At 42.4% G+C, this 22763-nt stretch overlaps 1 protein-coding gene across 5 annotated transcripts in view; it reads right to left on the reverse strand.

Moving 5' to 3' along the window:
• The window catches only part of LOC106589258 (ATP-citrate synthase), a 127227-nt gene that overhangs the window by 103885 nt on the left and 579 nt on the right, over positions 1-22763 (reverse strand). For 3 of the 5 annotated variants that reach the window (XR_006762624.1, XM_014178975.2, XM_014178973.2), the window contains exons 2-8: positions 14669-14848; positions 13464-13586; positions 10876-10938; positions 9337-9527; positions 5372-5451; positions 3248-3378; positions 1533-1651 (exon numbers count right to left, since the gene is read on the reverse strand). Coding sequence is in view for 4 of the 5 variants with exons in the window: in XM_014178975.2 (XP_014034450.1) it covers positions 1533-1651; positions 3248-3378; positions 5372-5451; positions 9337-9527; positions 10876-10938; positions 13464-13586; positions 14669-14827 (866 nt within the window). In the remaining variant the exon portion in view is untranslated. Of the gene's footprint in view, positions 1-1532; positions 1652-3247; positions 3379-5371; positions 5452-9336; positions 9528-10875; positions 10939-13463; positions 13587-14668; positions 14849-17665; positions 17684-22763 lie in introns of those variants that run through there. The other 2 variants (XM_045710431.1, XM_014178974.2) reach the window with 2 other exon arrangements.

Genomic DNA, 22763 nt, shown 5'->3' on the forward strand with positions numbered 1-22763 from the left:
GAATAGATCATGTGAGACAAATGTGAGAAACGAGAATTAATAAAATAAAGTCACTGCAAAGGAATATAAGGGCTTGTAAGTAAGCATTCATTGTAAGGTCTACACCTGTTGTATTTGGCACATTTAACAAATACAATTCGATGTGTCGTTTGTGAGCTAGAAAATGAACATCCTGACAGTCTGAGTCAGGGTGCTCTGCCACCAACTATTGAGATGGATAATGAGACATTTCTTATTTGTCAGTATGAATGAAATGAGTGGGTCCTGCCTTGACTGTATTAGATTTACACTACGTGTCCTACATATTTTTGTGTTAAATTATTACTTGGAATAAACTGATAGCTAAAACGCTCCTTGTCCCAGAATGATATGCTAGTGATATTTTCTCCTGCTAGCTAGCAACGGATCTACTTGTTGTAGCCGCACCCACTGAATTTAATTTAATTTATTTTTTTGAACATAAATAAGTCGCACATGTCTATAAGCCGCAGGTGTCTACCGGTACATTGAAACAAATGAACTTTACACAGGCTTTAACGAAACACGGCTTGTAACAAAAATTAAAAAAATTGCAGTAAGCTTTAGTTGTCTTTTTGCACTGAGTCAATTCCTCACGCTGCTGTTTCCAACGTCTTATCATCGACTCATTAAGACCAAGCTCCCGTGCAGCAGCTCTATTTCCTTTTCCAACAGCCAGATCAATCGCCTTCAACTTGAAAGCTGCATCATATGCATTTCTCCGTGTCTTTGCCATGATGAGGGTGACAAAATGACTGCCGTAATCAGAATGATGGGAAGTTTGAGAGCGCTCGATTTAATCTAAACAGTAAACAAAAAAGTTTGACCTTAACCCGTTCGGCAATTTCATTGGTCTAATGAAAGCTTCATGCCGCCAAAAAAACTGAGCACGTCACCATTGTCGTGGGAAAAATCCATATATTAGCCGCGTCATTGTTTAAGCCGCGAGGTTCAAAGCGTGGGAAATAAGTTGCGGCTTATAGTCCGGAATTTACGGTACTAAGCTAGCTCCAATACTAAGGTTGCTGTGTTTTAAGTTGGGAGTAATTTTACAGCTTGCATTGATTATATCATATTTCTATAACTAAATAGTTTGATTCCAAAAAAAAAAAAATAACTTAACCTGATAGCAGTTGGTCAGACGGAGATCTCTTGAGATGTCACCAGCTGTCTACAACCTTAGATACGTTTAACGTGATCAGCAGAGATCGTACCATGGATAGTACACACATTTTGATTGGTTTACAGTTTAGTACTCGGCGGTGTTTGCCTGTCCAGCTAACGAACAAAAGTATTTTGAAAATGTGCACAAATTGAGATGGCCAACAAATGGAAATGTGTTCAGAAGAAACTCATCCAGCTCATCCCTCAGAGATCGATCATTTCGAAAACTAAAGCAGATAGCTTGCTATGGCTCACCACCTAAATGACAGGCATGTAGTTGGCAGGAACACAAACAGATCTGGGACTAGGCTAGGAACTTCGTGAAAGTTTCCGGAATTTTGCAAGCCTACCTGTAGACTACGGAGGCTCCTCCACCTGCCACCATTGTCCAGATCCTTCCCAGGGGGTTCAGGATGGTGAGCTTCAGACTGGCCCCGCTCTTGGCATCCAAATCCGCGATGTAAGCCTCCTAGAATAGGTAGACAAGGATGTGTCACTAGGGCATATACTCTGTATCTGAGGGTAGCAGAAACTCTTAGTCACAGGTTAATTACCCCACCAAAATCTATACAAGTTGTTAGTTCCATGGATTGCAAGTTTTCATGAAAAGAAAATTGATAACATTTATTTCAATTGAATGCTGGAGAGCCCTTGCCATCGGCCTGGAGAAACAAGCAAAACCATTAGCTTAGAGAACTGTCAGTCATTTCTGGGGCCATATGTACAATATCAAGCTTCTCATAGTAGGGGTGGAAATCTAGGATCAGGTCCTCACTGTCCATGTAATCTTATTCATTGTGTCCAAAAGGTAAAACTGATCCTAAAATCATCACTCCTACCCTGAGACTCTTGATACATACACTAAAATACGTGGACACCCGTTCAAATTAGTGGAACCGGCCATTTCAACCACACCCATTGCTGAAAGGTGCATAAAATCGAATACACAGCCATGCAATCTCCATAGACAAAGACTGGCCTTACTGAAGAGCTCAGTGACTTTCAACGTGACACTGTCATAGGATGCCACCTTTCCAACAAGTCAGTTCATCAGATTTCTGCCCTCCTAGAGTTGCCCCAGTCAACTGTAAGTGCTTTTATCATGGCGTGAAAATGCCTGAGCAACAACGGCTCAGCAGCAACGTGGTAGGCCACACAAGCGCACAGAATGGGACCACCAAGCACTGAAGCATGTAGTGCGTAACAATTGTCTGTCCTCGGTTGCAACACTCACTACCAAGTTGCAAACTGCCTCTGGAAGCATCGCCAGCACAATAACTGTTCATCGGGAGCTTCATGAAATGGGTTTCCATGGCCGAGCAGCTGCATGGAAATCCACACAAGCCCAAGATCACCATGCGCAAGCGTCGGCTGGAGAGGTGTAAAGCGCGCCGCTATTGGACTCTGGAGCAGCGGAAACGCTTTCTCTGGAGTGATGAATCATTCTTCACCATCTGGCAGTCCTACGGACTAATCTGGGTTTGGCGGATGCCAGGAGAACGCTACCTACCCGAATGCATTGTGCCAACTGTAAAGTTCAGTGGAGGTAGAATAATAATGCTCTGGGGCTGTTCTTCATGGTTCGGGCTAGGCCTCTTAGTTCCAGTGAAGGGAAATCTTAACACTACAGCATACAATGACATTCTAGATGATTCTGTGCTTCCAAGTTTGTGGTAACAGTTTCGGGAAGGCCCTTTCCTGAATGACAAGCCCAGTGCAAAAAGCGAGGTCCATACAGAAATGGTTTGTCAAGATAGATGGGGTCAAGTTCTACCACACCAAACACCATTGGGCTGAACTGGAACGCCGACTGCGATCCAGGCTTACTGCCCAACATCAGTGCCCGACTTCACTAATGCTTGTGGCTGAATGGAAGCAAGTCCACGCAGCAATGTTCCAACATCTAGTGGAAAGCCTTCCCAGAAGAGTGGAGGCTGTTATAGCAGCAAAGAGGGGACCAACTCTATATGAACACACATGATTTTGTAATGAGATGTACATGGACACCTGCTCGTCAAACTTTTGGTCATGTAGTGTACATCTCTAGACCCTCTGTCCAACTCACCTCGGGGTAAGCTTCTCTCCCAAAGGGTGGGGGGAACTCCACGTCACCCCACTTGGCCTTGCAGATGTAGTCGGCCGTGGCATCAATTTTGGCTGCCATGTCGAGGACAAACACGCCATCTTGGTTGACCACTGGAGAGAAAAAGAAATGCCATGATACATCAATGGAGAGTTAAAGACGACAGCTGATTTGCATTGAGGAATTCAAAGTGAGAGGTACTGCTGAGCCATTGGTGTGGGAGCTTGGTTGTAAAAGCCTGGCTTTAAGGCATTTTAACATATTTCAAGCAGGTCCAGATTACATTTGCATTTCATATACTTTTTAACGCAGAACGGGAAACTACAGTAAAAAAAATGATAGTTACATATCGGGATATTATATGCCAATATATTGTATCGACAATATGTGTGTGCTAATTTGCTGTACTTGCACCAAAGTTCCTGTATTTTTCCTAAATATAGTGCCTTCAAAGTATTCACACCCCTTGGCATTCTCCACATTTCACTGTGTGAATCCATTTTAAATTAAGACTAAATTGAGATTTGTCATCACTGGGCTACACATAAGGTCAAAGTGGAATTATGTTCATCAAATTTTTACAAATCAAAAGCTGAAATCTCTTGAGTCAATAAGTATTCAACCCCTTTGTCATGGAAAGTTCAGGACAAAAATGTGCTTAATAAGGAACTTAAGAAGTTGCATGGACAACAGTGTTTAAAACATGATTTTTGAATGACTACCTCATCTCTGTAAACCACACATAGAATTTTTTTTTTTTAAAGACATTGAATATCCCTTTGAGCATGGTGAGGCAATTACACTTTGGATGGTGTATTAATAAACCCAGTCACTACAAAGATACAGGCGTCCTTCCTAACTCAGTACCTCGAAAGGAAGGAAACCGCTCTGGGATTTCACCATGAGGCCAATGGGGACTTAAAAACAGTTCAAGTTTAATGGCTATGAAAAACTGAAGATGGATCAACAACATCGTAAGTACTCCACAATACTAACGTAATTGACAGAGTGAAAAGGAGGAAGCCTGTACAGAATAAAAGTATTCCAAAACATTAATTCTGTTTTCAACAAGCACTAAAGTAATACTGCAAAAAATGTGGCAAAGAAATTAACTATTTAGTCCTGAATTCAAAGTGTTATTGGATTTGCCCCAAACATACAACACATTACTGAGTACCACTCTCCATATTGTCAAGCATAGTGGTGGCTGCATCATGTTATGGATATGCTTGGGGAGTTTTTCAGAATAAAATAAATTAACGGAATGGAGCTAAGCACAGGCAAAATCCTAGAGGAAAAACTGGTTCAGTCTGCTTTCCACCAGACAGAGAGATTAATTCACCTTTCAGCAGGACAATAACCTAAAACAAGGCCAAATATACACTGGAGCTGCTTACCAAGAAGATCATAAATGTTCCTGAGTGGCCGAGCTACAGTTGACAAATCTGCTTAAATATTTTGCAAGACCTGAAAATGGTTATCTAGCAATGATAAACAACCAAATATGACAGAGCTTGAAGCATTTTGAAAATAATAAAAATGGGCAAATGTTGCACAATCCAGGTGTGGAAAGCTGTTAGAGACTAACCTAGAAAGTGCGTCTACAAAGTATTTACTTATGTAAATGAGATTTCGGCATTTCTTTTTCAATAAATAAAATTTGCTTACATTTCTAAAAACATGTTTTCACCATCATTATGGGGTGGGGTATTATGGGTGAGAGAGAAAAAAAAATATCTATTTTGAATTCACTAACAACAAAATGTGGAATAAGTCATGGGGTATGAATACTTTTTGAAGGCACTGTAGCTTGTTCTCCATCTCTTTTTAAATAGGGAGCAACTTTGTTTTCAGCAATTTTATTTCCATGACTGATCAAAACTAATTCTCATGGCTCTCGCTTGTCCCGCTGCAGCAGGCATATGGTGAGCAGTATGTTTGAAACATCGAATTGCAATGCATAACTTATTGGCACCTAAGTATTGCGATAATATCGTATCGTGAGGTCTCGGGCAATTCCCAGCCCTAGTACCAAAAGCTCCAGGATCAGAACCATACAGAGATAGCATCCTTAGTTAAACATCCAAGTAAAACAAGTGGACTTACCCAGTGGGTTGATCTCCAGGTAAGTGAAGTAAAGGTCCTCATACAGGTTAAAGAGACCCACAACAAAACTGACCAGGACCCTGCATACAACAAACATCAAAAGTTTAGATCAGAGGAGAGCTATCTTGGAAAACTGCATATAAGACCACATGGGAAACTGTACACAAGAAGTCTCTTTAAATTGGAGTTTTAAAAAGGGTTTAATAATAAACTAAAATGTTAGTAGGAAATAAAAATTACTCCCCATTGCCATGTAATGGTTAGAATGCTTGTGTCCCAAATGGCACTCTAATCCCCATAAAATCAGGGGTATTCAAGTCTTACCCTACAAGGTCCGGAGCCTGCCGGTTCTATCCTACCTGATAATTAATTGCACCCACCTGGTGTTCCAGGTCTACACTAGGAAGCTCTTTGCTACCTTCTCCTCCCTCCTGAATCCTCCTCCCCCTCCCCCCCCTCCTCCCTCTCTGCGGATGACTTCGTCAACCATTTTGAAAAGAAGGTTGACGACATCCGATCCTCGTTTGCTAAGTCAAACGACACCGCTGGTCCTGCTCACACTGCCCTACCCTGTGCTTTGACCTCTTTCTCCCCTCTCTCTCCAGATGAAATCTCGCGTCTTGTGACGGCCGGCCGCCCAACAACCTGCCCACTTGACCCTATCCCCTCCTCTCTTCTCCAGACCATTTCCGGAGACCTTCTCCCCTACCTCACCTCGCTCATCAACTCATCCTTGACCGCTGGCTACGTCCCTTCCGTCTTCAAGAGAGCGAGAGTTGCACCCCTTCTGAAAAAAACCTACACTCGATCCCTCCGATGTCAACAACTACAGACCAGTATCCCTTCTTTCCTTTCTCTCCAAAACTCTTGAACGTGCCGTCCTTGGCCAGCTCTCTTGCTATCTCTCTCAGAATGAACTTCTTGATCCTAATCAGTCAGGTTTCAAGACTGGGCATTCAACTGAGACTGCTCTTCTCTGTGTCACGGAGGCTCTCCGCACTGCTAAAGCTAACTCTCTCTCCTCTGCTCTCATCCTTCTAGACCTATCTGCTGCCTTTGATACCGTGAACCATCAGATCCTCCTCTCCACCCTCTCCGAGCTGGGCATCTCCGGCGCGGCCCACGCTTGGATTGCGTCCTACCTGACAGGTCGCTCCTACCAGGTGGCGTGGCGAGAATCTGTCTCCGAACCACGTGCTCTCACCACTGGTGTCCCCCAGGGCTCTGTTCTAGGCCCACTCCTATTCTCGCTATACACCAAGTCACTTGGCTCTGTCATATCCTCACATGGTCTCATATCATTGCTATGCAGATGACACACAATTAATCTTCTCCTTTCCCCCTTCTGACAACCAGGTGGCGAATCGCATCTCTGCATGTCTGGCAGACATATCAGTGTGGATGATGGATCACCACCTCAAGCTGAACCTCGGCAAGACGGAGCTGCTCTTCCTCCCGGGGAAGGACTGCCCGTTCCATGATCTCGCCATCACGGTTGACAACTCCCTTGTGTCCTCCTCCCAGAGTGCTAAGAGCCTCGGCGTGACCCTGGACAACACCCTGTCGTTCTCCACTAACATCAAGGCGGTGACCCGATCCTGTAGGTTCATGCTCTACAACATTCGCAGAGTACGACCCTGCCTCACACAGGAAGCGGCGCAGGTCCTAATCCAGGCACTTGTCATCTCCCGTCTGGATTACTGCAACTCGTTGTTGGCTGGGCTCCCTGCCTGTGCCATTAAACCCCTACAACTCATCCAGAACGCCGCAGCCCGTCTGGTTTTCAACCTTCCCAAGTTCTCTCACGTCAACCCGCTCCTCCGCTCTCTCCACTGGCTTCCAGTTGAAGCTCGCATCCGCTACAAGACCATGGTGCTTGCCTATGGAGCTGTGAGGGGAACGGCACCTCCGTACCTTCAGGCTCTGATCAGGCCCTACACCCAAACAAGGGCACTGCGTTCATCCACCTCTGGCCTGCTCGCCTCCCTACCTCTGAGGAAGCACAGTTCCCGCTCAGCCCAGTCAAAACTGTTCGCTGCTCTGGCACCCCAATGGTGGAACAAGCTCCCTCACGACGCCAGGACAGCGGAGTCAATCACCACCTTCCGGAGACACCTGAAACCCCACCTCTTTAAGGAATACCTGGGATAGGATAAAGTAATCCTTCTAACCCCCCCTTAAAAGATTTAGATGCACTATTGTAAAGTGGTTGTTCCACTGGATATTATAAGGTGAATGCACCAATTTGTAAGTCGCTCTGGATAAGAGCGTCTGCTAAATGACTTAAATGTAAATGTAAATCAATGCCTGATTAGAGGGGAAGAATAAAACAAATAAAAAAGCAAACTGGCTTTGAGGTCCAGAGTTGAATGAGGCCCCTATATAGTGCACTACTTCTGAAGAGCCCAATCCGCCCTAGTCAAAAGTAGCGCACTACATATGGAATACTGTGCCATTTGGTATGCACACAATGAGTTTACAGAATACTAGACAGTCATCACTTAAACTTCGGGAACCCCTCAGGGTGAAACAATGAGCTACTCCACACATCGACAATACAATCATCTCAAATGGCACCCTATTCCCAACATAGTGCACTACTTTTGACCTGGGCCCCTCGGTCAAAAGTAGTGCACTATATTGTGGATACAGAGCAATGACCTTGGATGAGTCCTAAATGGCACTCAATGCCCTATATATAGTGCACTACTTAGGGAATAGCGGTGCAGATTGGGACGTATCAAAGTTAATTTCACTGTGTCCACTGTCCAGCCTAATGGGGAGTGCATTGCCTATAAACACTATAAATAACAGAGGTGTGTAATTGAGTTACTCTTTTTGTCATGGGTGGGAAAGTGGAGACCAGACACAGCAGGAAATGTTAAGTATGGGCTCCCGAGTGGCACGACGGTCTAAGTCACTGCATCTCAGTGCTTGAGGCGTCACTACAGAAACCCTGGTTCGATTCCAAGCTGTATCACAGCCGGCCGTGATTAGGAGTCCTATAGGGCGGCGCATAATTGGCCCAGCGTCGTCCGGGTTTGGCTGGCGTAGGCCGTAATTGTAAATAATAATTTGTTCTTAACTGACTTGCCTAGTTAAAGGTTACATAAAAAGTACTCCCACTAGTTCACCACAGAATGTTGAGGGGGACACCATAATATCACAAAGTGATGTAGTGAAATCACTAAACCTCAAGTCAGTCAAATCCCAAGTACCTAGCATTGTAAGTGAAAAGCAAACGTTAGTGGCATAAGAAAAATCAAAGTCCAGTGTGGGTTTGAAAGAAAAAGCCTTTCATGTGTGGGCTAATTAGTAAGTCATTATTAAAATAAACCAATGCATATCGGTTAACGCTTTCATCAGGGCGTCTCAATACCTAGAATTGTAGTCAGTCCTTCATATTCAAGTCAGAGTAGACCTGCGAGTCCCTTGGTATTGCTAAAAGATGCGGTCCAACAAACTTTGAAACTACATTTCGTAACACAGAAAGTGAAATGGCTTGGTGATGAGCATTGCAGGTAAATCGTTCTACTGAAACATTTTAAAGGGTTTGTGACTAAGGAGGTTTCAGTGGATGTATGCCTGCAGCTGAAAGCAAGGGCTGGGCAAAGGACATACTTTCTCAATGCAAGCCCCCAAAAATGCAAAATCAACCTCCCTCATTTTTTGTGGCATTGGCAGTTGAGCGTCAGGTATCTGGACGCTCAACTCTGTAACCCCTGTATAACTTTTGCTTTAAAGCAGGGGTGTCAAACTCAAATCCGTGAGGGCTGAGTGTCTGTGGGTTTTCACACCTCCCATGCATGTGATTGATTATTTAAGGTAATTGATTTGTTAGAAACTACCCTCACCTAGTTGTCTAGGTTTGAACTGGGAACTAAAAGGAAATAACAAAAACCATCAGACACTGCCCTCCAGTGATTGAGTTTGACACCCCTGACCTACGGCTCTCGGTCACTTACTCTTTCTTGTCGTCTGGGACATGCATGAAGAGCTGCTCCTTGACAGAGTCCTCGCTCAGCTTGTCGTCCACTCCCACCAGCAGCCTCTGGGCCTTGGCGTCCACGTCACCCACATCAACGCCTCCCTCGTGGTGGAAGAGCACGTGGTCGCCCTCTCGGGTGGCATAGATGCATATGTAGAACTCCTCCTCCTGCGGAGCACAAAGGGAGCAGGGGGGTAGTAAGGGAGGGAGTAAAAGTTAGAGGGAGCAGAGGTAGATTGTTATGACAGTTATATTACAGTGCATTCAGAAACTATTCAGACCCCTTTACTTTTTCCACATTTTCTTATGTTACAGCCTTATTCTAAAATGGATTAAATAGATTTCCCCCCTCAATCTACACACAATACCCCATGACGAAAAAGAAAAAACAAATGTATAAACAAAAAAACCTGAAATCTCACATTTACATACATATTCAGACCCTTTACTCAATACTATGTTGAAGCATCATTGAGGCGTGGTTTTTGCTCTATCAGAGTGACCAAGGCCCTTGTCCCCGATTGCTCAGTTTGGCCGGGTAGCCAGCTCTAGGAAGAGTCTCGGTGGTTCCAAACTTCATCCATTTAAGCATGGAGGCCACTGTGTTCTTGGGCACCTTCAATGCTGAAGAAATGTTTTGGTACCTTTCCCCAGATCTGTGCCTCCACACAATCCTGGCTCGGAGCTCTATGGAGAGTTCCTTCGACCTCATGGCTTGGTTTTTGCTCTGACATGCACTGTCAACTGTGGGACCTTACATAGACAGGTGTGTGCCTTTCCAAATCATGTCCAATCAATTGAATTTAACACAGGTGGAAAAAGGGAAAGGGTCTGAATGCTTTCCAAATACACTTTAAGATTAGGTTACTTTACAGCCTTATTCTAAAATTGATTAAATAAAAAAAAATCCCCTCATCAATATACACACAATACCCCATAATGACAAAGCGAAAAACAGCTTAAGAAATGTTTGCATGTTTATTACAAATAAAAACAGAAATACCTTATTTACATAAGTATTCAGACCCTTTGCTATGAGACTCGAAATTGAGCTCAGGTGCATCCTGTTTCCTATGATCATCCTTGAGATGTTTCTAAAACTTCATTGGAGTCCACCAGTGTTAAATTCAATTGATTGGACATGATTCAGAAACCGTCACTTTTTCCTAATTTCATTACATTAAAGCCTTATTCTAAAATTGAAGCAAAGGGTCTGAATACTTACATAAATAATGCATGTTTGTTTTTTATTTTTAATAAACTTGCAAATGTTTCTAAAAACCTGTTTTCGTTTGTCATTGTGGGGTATTGAGTGTAGATTTATTTTTTATTTCATCCATTTTAGAATAAGGCTGTAAAGTAACCAAATGTGGAAAAAGTCAAGGGGTCTGAACACTTTGTATATGGATATGGGCACGTGAACGCACACACACAAACTGTTAGCATGGTTACTTGCCTACTATACACCTACCCCACCTCATAGGTAGGATATTTAAGACAACCTCACACAAATTACCTGTGTATGTGCAACAAACGGTTCAATGAGAAAGTTCTTCAGGATGCCTTTCGCTTTTGCCACCTGGTGAGAAACAGTAAAATAGATTAATTCAACATTTAGTTTAGTATTATTATTTGGCAAAGGGATATGAAGATGTCTGAGGAAATGGTAGTTTCACATTATGGAGCACTGTGGAAAAGCAACAATCAATGTTGGAAAATAATGATTTTGCAAAAATGCTCTATTCTGCAGAAAAATGCTATTAATGATCCATTCTGCTGAAAAGCTGGCACTAGAAAAAAGAAGTGCAGTAAAATGGAAAAGAGCACTGGACCTATGATAGAAAAATTACATACCTTATTTGTTTGATATTAATAGTAAACGATTATATATTTAACTAAGAGTAAGACTGGCCTGCTAAGGCTGAGTTTTTATGGTGACCACTTTCGCTTCCTGCAGCTAGTCTGGGCGTCAAGGAAATGGGTTTTACTAGAGGGTGATAAAACGTTACAGCCACATTCCATTCTATGATCAGCGGTGCACTGAGGGAGATGTATTCCATGGACAGGATGTAGGGTGTGTGTGACCCGAGATAGAGACAGCCTGGAAGAGTTTAGAACAATGCCTCAGTGTCTCATCTTTCTGTGAAACTTAGCTTGGAGGAGTAAAATACCCACCCACCCCATGCAGATAAACGACTGGATGAACCCAGGGTGGGTTATGGTGCCCAATCTGCATGCTTGCCAGCCATGGTTGAAGCATTTTTAGGTTTGGTATATATAGACCCGGTATTCTCTGTATGATTCAAGCACTCGGTCCGATAGTCAAGACAGTTGGATTGACGGCTTCATTATTGCAGAAATGACCAAGTCTCTCTCAGTACTGAATTTCCACGACAGACCTAATAAGGTTGTTTTGGCCGTACTAGCCTCCTGACATTGGCATTACATACCCTCTGACCCCTTGCATCAGGGGTTCTAAACATAACTCGGAGCCCTCCGGTCCTGGCAGTGGAGAGACAGATGGCAACCTCAGCTCCCTATGTTTGCACGCTGTATGCTCATGAACAAGTACTGCCTGGCACATGGTGAACATGCCGCAGATGACCAACCAGGATTGTATTTATTAGTGCACACCGTAGGACACGGTTCCCCAACTGGTGGTCCACAGGTGATTGTATTTGGCCCACCCAAGTTTTTTTCATTGTTGGACAGACTAAAAACACGAGCAAATCAGCTCCAAGTGATTTTTATTTTGGAAATCTGTTGCAAAAGATTCCCACGCATAATAGAGAGATATATATGTGACCGTATACAAATGTAAGCGAAGTTTAAAATGATTATGTTTTAGTCAAACATATCCGTTTGGGCTTCTTGGGGTCAATTTGCAGTCTACAAATGATGTGTAACTTTGTTCCAGCCCCCTGACCAACAGTTCAAGAAAAAAAGTTACCCGGCCACAGCTGAACCTAGTAGAAGATCGCTGCCATAGGAAAACAGTTTTATTCCATTTTGTTCTAAGAGTATACAACTCGGGTCTCTAAAACCTGGTCTCCCTAACTCGCTCCCTCCAAGTTAAATCAGTCAGGCTCATTGTAAGGACTTTGAAAGTCTTGTGCCTCTCCTTTACTCTTTAGGTGAAGAGAGGAAGGCCTATGGTCTGGACTCTGTGGACAAAGAGTCTGTAGACCACAGTTGACCGCAGTTTGACAATACGGTAGTCACAATGTGAAGCACAAGGAACATGGGGAGAGGACACAACTAATGAGAGACTGACTAACCGTCTGAAAGTACAGTGTATGAGGGCCTCTTTGACTAACTAGGAGGCATATTGCATAACTTGTGGTTGAGCTGGGATGAGCAGTGTGATGTGGATTAGTAGCCCCTGCAGGGGCACCTGTCTGCATGCCACACATTCACCGCATTAACAAGCCCAGAACGGCACACTGTTGGGGCAGGGGAACCTGCCAATGAGCAGAGGGCATTGTTCCCTCAAGCACCGCCATCTCACTACTACCTCTGATAGACAGCTAGATAAGAAAAGCAGGCCTAGTTCCATTCCTGATTGGAGATCTGAACGAACAGAAGGAAGCAAAATGGAGATGGCTCCATGCCAGGTCTCCCTGTAAAACAGTGGCAAGTGTTATTGAGTAGACCATCCTGGCACAATATAAAGGAAGGCTACACTAAGCACTACAATGGCTAGGCCTATAGACTGAAGTCAAATTGCTTTAAAAAAAAAAATCTGCAAACATCAAAGCTGTATAGTAGGTGTACAAAAACTCCACAGCTGTAACTTTCTAACTCCTGCAGCAGGTACCCACTTCCACCAGTGTCAAATTGGCTGCAGCTAATTGGATTCAGGACAAGGAAAAAAAAGAGGGAACCTGGCAGCAGAGTTTCTGTTTATAAAGTTGAGGGATGAGTAGGATGAAGTTGATTTTACATGCTAATCTGGGGTCAGTTTGGTTAAACTTAGGATCGAGGAAGGGAAAGCTGATCCTAGCTCTAACTAGGGGAAACTTCACACTGGATCATGCATGCAGGCATACAGAAAGAGAAAGAGCAAGAAGAGAGAAAAACACAGTGAGCAGCCAATCAACTCACGGTGGTCTCCCTCATGAGGCGGGGCTTGAGCCACTCCTGCACGCCCACCAGGTCCAGGTCAACACCCACCAGGCCCAGCTTCCCTCTGCACTTGATCAGCTGGTCTGGCTTCACCACCAATCGCTGTAGGGAGAATGGACAACACCAACGTTAGCATGACAACAGCACACAGGTGAATCGTTTCTGTCTATTGCGCCTGGATTGTCTAACGTTAACCCGTTGATTGTAAAAATATTGGTTGTGTGATAATGGTTTCGTGACAACCCTATCGGAATGCTCAAAAGTATAATGGCAAGCAAACAAAACTAAGCCAAAATCATTTGAGGAAAATAGCACTCGATAGTTTAAGATGCCCTGTTTCTAGCTTCTAGCCAATTTCGCAGGATTTTTTCTTCCTTACACCATTTGCTCAGAACATTTCTTGTACCTACAGCCGAGAATAACTTTGGGATATTAGATTGGCAGTCACTCACCAGAAATTCGACTTCCCTGACCTGGATCCTTTGTTTGAACTTTGAGGCAGTTCTATACATCCCGGTGGCTGCACCAAAACGCTGATGCACGAGAAGAGTTAAAAGTGGGGCCCTAGTCAGACGGCGTGCATACCATCCACCGCTTCAGAGTATATTGCTCACTAACGTTCAGTCCCTTCACAATAATGTAGACAAGCTCAGGGCGAGGACCTCCTTCCAGAGAGAGATCAGGGACTGTAATATAATCCGTTTTACGGAATCAACGCTCTCTCGGATATACTGCCCAAGTCCATCGCACGGGACAGGAAAGACATTTCCAGGAAAAAGAAAAGCTGAAGGGTTTGTTGTTTCATGACAAATAACTAATTGTGCCATTGTTGTAACATACAGGAACTCAAGTCACTTTGGTCTCCCAATCTGGAATACCTGCATTACCTCACAAGACAATGTTCTTCGGTCATCGTCACTGCCGTGTATATTCTGAGGAAATCTGAAGGAAAACGCTACCGAATTTCTATCAACATCTGAACCACTGCATTTAGCCATGGGGCCCTAGTCAGACTAGGAAAATTATAAATCGGTATCGTTTTTTTGGGCAAGGAAAATATTGGATATCGGTATCGGCCAAAAATGTCATAAGTGCATCACTACCTAGCACTGTGTGATTATTTGTCCATGTACAAAAAGGTGAGATCAATGTCCTTGCTGGAGGACAATACTATTTTATTGTACCTCAGTGAGCAGCCATGGGTGGTCCTGCGTCAAGCGGTCCCAGTCCGTCTCCGAGGTGACATTGGCGTAGCGGAAGCGGTTCTGCACAGCCGCCGAGGTGCAGATGTGCTTGTAGAGGAACTCCTTCCCCGTCTGCTCTGAGATGGCTTTGGCCGACATGGCGAATCACTGGCTCACTATCTAGCAGAGGGAAGAGGGGAAGCCAGAAGAGTTTCAGGGGCAGTTAGTACAGGTCCACACAGAAGTCCTTGAATTAGTAAGAGGAATGTTAGCCTCCTAGTCAATTGACACACTGGTGTTTGTCACACCATGTCATCCCCAAAAAAATCGGTCTTCTCACGAAAACATATATAGCGTCCGAACGGTTTGACCTACAAACTACTATGACCCCTCTATGGAAAGGGGAGACTCTCCGTGTTGTTCTATGACCACAAGAGTCACGGGAATCATCTGAAGGTAACAAGCACCTGTTAAAAAAAATAAAATGAATGGAAGTATGAAGGTAGTTTTGTGCCTACACCCCAAAAATAAGTTAAATGCGTATAAAATGAATATTTCATGAGCTTTCTTAACCTGTTGGGGATAGGGGGCAGTATTTGCACGGCCGGATAAAAAACGTACCCGATTTAATCTGGTTACTACTCCTGCCCAGTAACTAGAATATGCATATAATTATTGGCTTTGGATAGAAAACACCCTAAAGTTTCTAAAACTGTTTGAATGGTGTCTGAGTATAACAGAACTCATATGGCAGGCAAAAACCTGAGAAGATTCCTTACAGGAAGTGGCCTGTCTGACAAGTTCTTGTTCTTCTTGACTCTCTTTATTGAAAACTGAGGATCTTTGCTGTAACGTGACACTTCCTACAGCTCCCATAGGCTCTCAGAACCCGGGAAAAAGCTGAATGATGTAATTCCAGATTTCGTCCCACCGACCCTAGAGAGGTTAACTTCTTTGGGATAGGAGGCAGTATTTTGACTTCCAGGTGAAAAGTGTGCCCAAAATAAACTGCCTGCTACTCAGGCCCAGAAGCTAGGATATGCATATAATTGGTAGATTTGGATAGAAAATAGAGGTCGACCGATTAATTAGGGCCGATTTCAAGTTTTCATAACAATCGTAAAATCGGTATTTTTGGACGCCGATTTTTTTTAACACCTTTATTTAACTAGACAAGTCAGTTAACCTGTTATGGATAGGGGGCCGGATAAAAAAAACATACCCGATTTAATCTGTTTATTACTCCTGCCCAGAAACTAGAATATGCATATAATTGTTTGATTTGGATAGAAAACACCCTAAAGTTTCTAAAACTGTTTGAATGGTGACTGAGTATAACAGAACTCATATGGCAGGCCAAAACCTGAGAAGATTCCAAACAGGAAGTGCCCTCTCTGACCATTTCTTGGCCTTCTTTAGCCTCTTTATTGAAAACAGAGCATCTCTGCTGTAACGTGACACTTTCTAAGGCTCCCATAGGCTCTCAGAAGGCGCCAGAACATTGAATGATGACTCTGCAGTCCCTGGCTGAAAAACAGTAGCGCATTTGGATAGTGGTCGATCTGAGAACAATGAGACGGGTGCGCGCGTGCACATGAAGAGTCCATTTTACATTTTCAGTCTCCCGGGTCGGAATATTATCGCTATTTTACGAGACAAATCGCATAAAAATTGATTTTAAACAGCGTTTGACATGCTTCGAAGTACGGTAATGGAATATGTTGAATTTTTTTGGTCCCGATACGCGCCGGCGCGTCACCCTTCGGATAGTGTCTTGAACGCACGAACAAAACGCCGCTATTTGGATATAACTAGGGATTATTTCGAACCAAAACAACATTTGTTGTTGAAGTAGAAGTCCTGGGAGTGCATTCTGATGAAGAAAAGCAAAGGTAATCCAATTTTTCGAAAAAAAAGCACAATCGTTGCACGACTGTACCTAACCATTTAATCAATTGACAGAAGTATATATTTTTAAAACTGCATATTTAGCTAAAAGAAATCCAGGTTAGCAGGCATTATTAACCAGATGAAATTGTGTTACTTCTCTTGCGTTCATTGCACGCAGACTCAGGGTATATGGAACAGTTTGGGCCGCCTGGCTCGTTGCGAACTAATTTGCCAGAATTTTACGTAATTATGACATAACATTGAAGGTTGTGCAATGTAACAGGAATATTTAGACTTAGGATTGCCACCCGTTAGATAAAATACGTAACGGTTCCGTATTTCACTGACAGGAAAAACGATTTGTTTTCGAGATTCGACCATATTAACCTCTATGGGCTAGGTGGGACGCTAGCGTGCCACTCGTGGTGCACTCCATCAACAGCAGGTGCATTTCAAGAGCGGCAAATTTGAATCCAAATAAATGTCAAAATTCAAATTTTTCAAAAATACAACTATTTTACACCATTTGAAAGATAAACATCTCCTTAATCTAACCACGTTTTACGATTTCAAAAAGGTTTTACGGCGAAAGCATAAATTTAGAGTATGTTAGGACAGTACATTTACAAGAGTTGTGTGTAATGTTTTGTCAAGTCAAAGACAGGGTCACCAAAACCATAAAACCAGCTAAAATGATGCACTAACCTTTTACAATCTCCATCAGATGACACTCCTAGGACATTATGTTAGACAATGCATGCATTTTTAGTTCTATCAAGTTCATATTTATATCCAAAAACAGCGTTTTACTATGGCATTGATGTTGAGGAAATCGTTTCCCTCCAATAACCGGCAGTCAAGTCAGCGTCACAAATTAAATAATTAAAATTAGAAAACATTGGTAAAATATTATATTGTCATTTAAAGAATTATAGATTTACATCTCTTGAACGCAATCAACTTGCCAGATTTAAAAATAACCTTACTGGGAAATCACACTTTGCAATAATCTGAGCACTGCGCCCAGAAAAATACGCGTTGCGATACAGACTAGACGTCATGTTGGGGAGATCTAAAATCGAAAATACTATGTAAATAATCCATTACCTTTGATTCTCTTCATCAGATGTCACTTCCAGGTATCACAGGTCCATAACGAATGTAGTTTTGTTCAAAAAAGCTCATCATTTATGTCCAAAAATCTCCGTCTCGTTAGCACATGATGTAAGCCAGCCGGACTTCTCGTCATGAACGAGGGGAAAAAATATATTTCCGTTCGTTCAAACATGTCAAACGTTGTATAGCATAAATCATTAGGGCCTTTTTAACCAGAACATGAATAATATTCAAGGTGGACGAATGCATACTCTTTTATAACGTATTGGAACGAGGGTACCCAACATGAACTAGCGCGCCAGGTGTCTAATGGGACATCACCGTTCCATGGCTCTTGTTCGGTCAGATCTCCCTCCAGAAGACTCAAAACACTTTGTAAAGGCTGGTGACATCTAGTGGAAGCAATAGGAAGTGCCAAAATATTCCTAAACCCCTGTGTTTTTCAATGGGATAGGTTTAAAGTCAATACAACACATCAGGTATCCACTTCCTGTCAGAAAATGTCTCAGGGTTTTGCCTGCCAAATGAGTTCTGTTATACTCACAGACACCATTCAAACAGTTTTAGAAACTTTAGAGTGTTTTCTATCCATATATAATAAGTATATGCATATTCTAGTTACTGGGTAGGATTAGTAACCAGATTAAATCGGGTACATTTTTTTTATCTAGACGTGCAAATGCTGCCCCCTAGCCCTAACACGTTAATGACCTAAGGCTCGTATTTCTATGTGTTATTATGTTATAATTAAGTCTATGATTTGATAGAGCAGTCTGACTGAGTGATGGTAGGCAGCAGCAGGCTTGTAAGCATTCATTCAAACAGCACTTTCGTGCGTTTGCCAGCTGTGCTTCAAGCATTGCGCTGTTTATGACTTCAAGCCTATCAACTCCCGAGATTAGCCTGGTGTAACCGATGTGAAATGGCTAGCTAGTTAGCTGGGTGCACGCTAATAGCGTTTCAAACGTCACTCGCTCTGAGACTTGGAGTAGTTATTCCCCTTGGTCTGCATGGGTAACGCTGCTTCGAGGGTGGCTGTTGTCAATGTGTTCCTGGTTCGAGCCCAGGTAGGAGCGAGGAGAGGGACGGAAGCTATACTGTTACACTGGCAATACTAAAGTGCCTATAAGAACATCCAATAGTCAAAGGTATATGAAATACAAATCGTATAGAGAGAAATAGTCCTATAATTGCTACAATAACTACAACCTAAAACTTCTTACCTGTGAATATTGAAGACTCATGTTAACCTGTTGGGGCTAGGGGGCAGTATTTGCACGGCCGGATAAAAAAACGTGCCCGATTTAATCTGGTTACTACTCCTGCCCAGAAACTAGAATATGCATATAATCAGTAGATTTGGATAGAAAACACTCAAGTTTCTAAAACTTGGTGTCTGTGAGTATAACAGAACTCATATGGCAGGCCAAAACCTGACAAGATTCCATACAGGAAGTGCCCTGTCTGACAATTTATTGTCCTTCTGTAGCCTCTCAGCATCTGTGCTGTAACGTGACATTTTCTAAGGCTTCCATTGGCTCTCAGAAGGCGCCAGAAAGTGGAATGAGATGTCTGCGGTCTCTGGGCAAAGAACAGCAGCAGAGTTTGTTACTGGCCTGCCTGGGGACAGTGACACTGGAGATGCGCGTTCATGTGAATTCTCCATTTTGTTCTTTCAGTCGTTGAATGACGTCACCCGGTCAACGTCGCCCGGTTGGAATATTATCGCTATTTTACGAGAAAAGTCTCATCAAAATTGATTTTAAACAGCGTTTGACATGCTTCGAAGTACGGTAATGAAATATTTTGACATTTTTTGTCACGAAATGCGCTCGCGCGTCACCCTTCGGCTTGTGACCTGAACGCACGAACAAAACGGAGCTATTTCAATATAACTATGGATTATTTCGAACCAAAACAACATTTGTTGTTGAAGTAGAAGTCCTGGGAGTGCATTCTGAAGAAGAAAAGCAAAGGTAATCCAATTTTTCTTATAGTAAATCTGAGTTTGGTGAGGGCCAAACTTGGTGGGTGTCAAATTAGCTAGCCGTGATGGCCGGGCTATCTACTCATAATATTGCAAAATGTGCTTTCACCGAAAAGCTATTTTAAAATCTGACAGCGCAATTGCATAAAGGAGTTCTGTATCTATAATTCTTAAAATAATTGTTATGTATTTTGTGAACGTTAATCGTGAGTAATTAAGTAAATTCACCGGAAGTGTTCGGTGGGAATGCTAGTTCTGAACGTCACATGCTAATGTAAAAAGCTGGTTTTTGATATAAATATGAACTTGATTGAACAAAACATGCATGTATTGTATAACATCATGTCCTAGGAGTGTCATCTGATGAAGATCAAAGGTTAGTGCTGCATTTAGCTGTGTTTTTGGTTTTTGTGACATATATGCTTGCTTGAAAAATGGCTGTGTGGTTATTTCTGGCTATGTACTCTCCTAACATAATCTAATGTTTTGCTTTCGCTGTAAAGCCTTTTTGAAATCGAACAATGTGGTTAGATAAACGAGTCTTATCTTTCAAATGGTGTAAAATAGTCCTATGTTTGAGAACTTTGATTTATGACATTTTGTGGTTTTACATTTGGCGCTCTGATGTGTCACTGGCTGTTGAATAGTGCGGGATGATTTCGTCCCACCTACCCTAGAAAGGTTAACCTGTTAGGGACAGACGTTCCGCTAGCGAAACGTCTCAGAAATATCCATATAGCGTGCAAAAACTTCAATTTCTCAAACATATGACTATTTTACACCATTTTAAAAGACAAGACTCTCCTTTATCTAACCACATTGTCCGATTTCAAAAAGGCTTTACAGCGAAAGAAAAACAAATTATGTCAGGAGAGTACCCAGCAAAAAATATTCACACAGCCATTTTCAAAGCAAGCATATATATCACAAAAACCCAAACCACAGCTAAATGCAGCACTAACCTTTGATGATCTTCATCAGATGACACTCCTAGGACATTATGTTATACAATACATGCATGTTTTGTTCAATCAAGTTCATATTTATATCAGAAACCAGCTTTTTACATTAGCATGTGATGTTCAGAACTAGCATACCCACCGAACACTTCCGGTGAATTTACTCACAATAAACGTTGACAAAAAACATAATTATTTTAAGAATTATAGATACAGAACTCCTTTATGCAATCGCTATGTCAGATTTTAAAATAGCTTTTCGGTGAAAGCACATTTTGCAATATTCTGAGTACATAGCCCGGTCATCATGGCTAGCTATTTTGACACCCAGCAGGTTTAGCACTCACCAAACTCAGATTTACTATAAGAAAAATTGGATTACCTTTGCTGTTCTTCGTCAGAATGCACTCCCAGGACTTCTACTTCAACAACAAATGTTGTTTTGGTTCCAAATAATCCATAGTTATATCCAAATAGCTCCGTTTTGTTCGTGCGTTCAAGTCACTATCCGAAGGGTGACGCGCAGGTGCGTTTCGTGACAAAAAAAATCAAAATATTCCATTACCGTACTTCGAAGCATGTCAAACACTGTTTAAAATCAATTGTTATGCTATTATTCTCGTAAAATAGCAATAATATTCCAACCAGCGACGTTGTATTCATTCAAACACTGAAAGAAAAACATGGAGTCGTCTCATGCACGCGCGCTCCAGTGTCATTGTTCTCAGCAGGACCACTCACAAACTCCTGCTGTTTTTCGCCCAGAGACTGGAGAGCTCTCATTCCACTTTCTGGCACCTTCTGAGAGCCAATGAAAGCCTTAGAAAATGTCACGTTACAGCAGAGATGCTGTATTTTTTGATAGAGATGCCCTAGAAGGAGAACAAATTGTCAGACAGGGCACTTCCTGTATCGAATCTTCTCAGGTTTTGGCCTGCCATATGAGTTCTGTTATACTCACAGACCCCATTCAAACAGTTTTAGAAACTTTTATCCGGCCGTGAATATACTGCCCGCTATCCCAAACAGGTTAAGCTGTCAGGCATTCCCTTGGCAGCAACAGCCTCTCGGTGGATGCTGCAGTGTACCCAAGTGGCGTAGGGAGCAACTGCTTGCACTGAGTTACCACTCCACTATGTCTTCCTGTCATGGCTTTTGCACCATCAGTACAGATACCAACATGAGCAACAGCTACGTTTGGCTACATACGGACACGTTAATGTGATTGGATGTTAATTATTTGACTAGGCTACATGTATTTGACATTGTGTTGTTATTTCGCTGAACACTAGATGGTTAAATTTTATTTTTGGCAGTGAAAGAGGCTACTCAGGCAAGAAAAACCACTCACCCAAATGTATAGCCCCGTTGGAAAATCAGACGGAATGTTTGAAAATGTGTAAAGATTGACGTTTTTAAAAATGTGAATCACAATTTTTTGGGGCTTACCTCCGACAGCATTGTGCGTACCCTAGTTTGGGAATACCGGTTTAGTGTATATCATGAAATGTTGAGTCAAATAAAACCTATTTTTAAAAACAATTATAAAGTTTGTTTTGTAGCATCAACTTTGACTGATATAACTGTCTGTTTCATATCTGCAAAATAGTTAAAATACTGTCAGTTCACCTTTAATATATCCAATAATTTTCATTGTACTGCTAAATTTATTTGTGCGCATATATTTTTCAACTGGGGCGCAAACGTGCTCCTTGTACAAAAGTTCAGTGTATAGCCCTGCTTTATTTCAGACTGTAAACAGAAAGCTTTTATCACTCACTGTCTGACTTATTAAGAAGTTAGCCAGCTAACTAGGTAACAAAGAACAAACGTTCGCTACAGACGCACAACACTTCAACTCTTCACAACACTTAATTCCACACCCTCTTGTCTTGGACAAATTAAATACATGATAGTGTTTAGCAGTAGCTAACAACATTGAGCCCGGAACATCCTCCTGGGTTGGTGATTGAGTGCAGATTACAAAACTACCTCCAGTAGAAATTATAGAAAAATATTTAGCATCACATGCTAACTTGTAGCTAGATACCTAGCCAGTGAGCTACTCAGTCCTGGCTTGGGGTGGGTAAACGCTTTAGCTAAACAGGCACGGTAAAGATGGATTTTCTGGTTACTTGCTAGC

The sequence above is a fragment of the Salmo salar genome, chromosome ssa28 (genome assembly GCF_905237065.1).
Source record: "Salmo salar chromosome ssa28, Ssal_v3.1, whole genome shotgun sequence".
Lineage (NCBI taxonomy): Eukaryota > Metazoa > Chordata > Actinopteri > Salmoniformes > Salmonidae > Salmo > Salmo salar.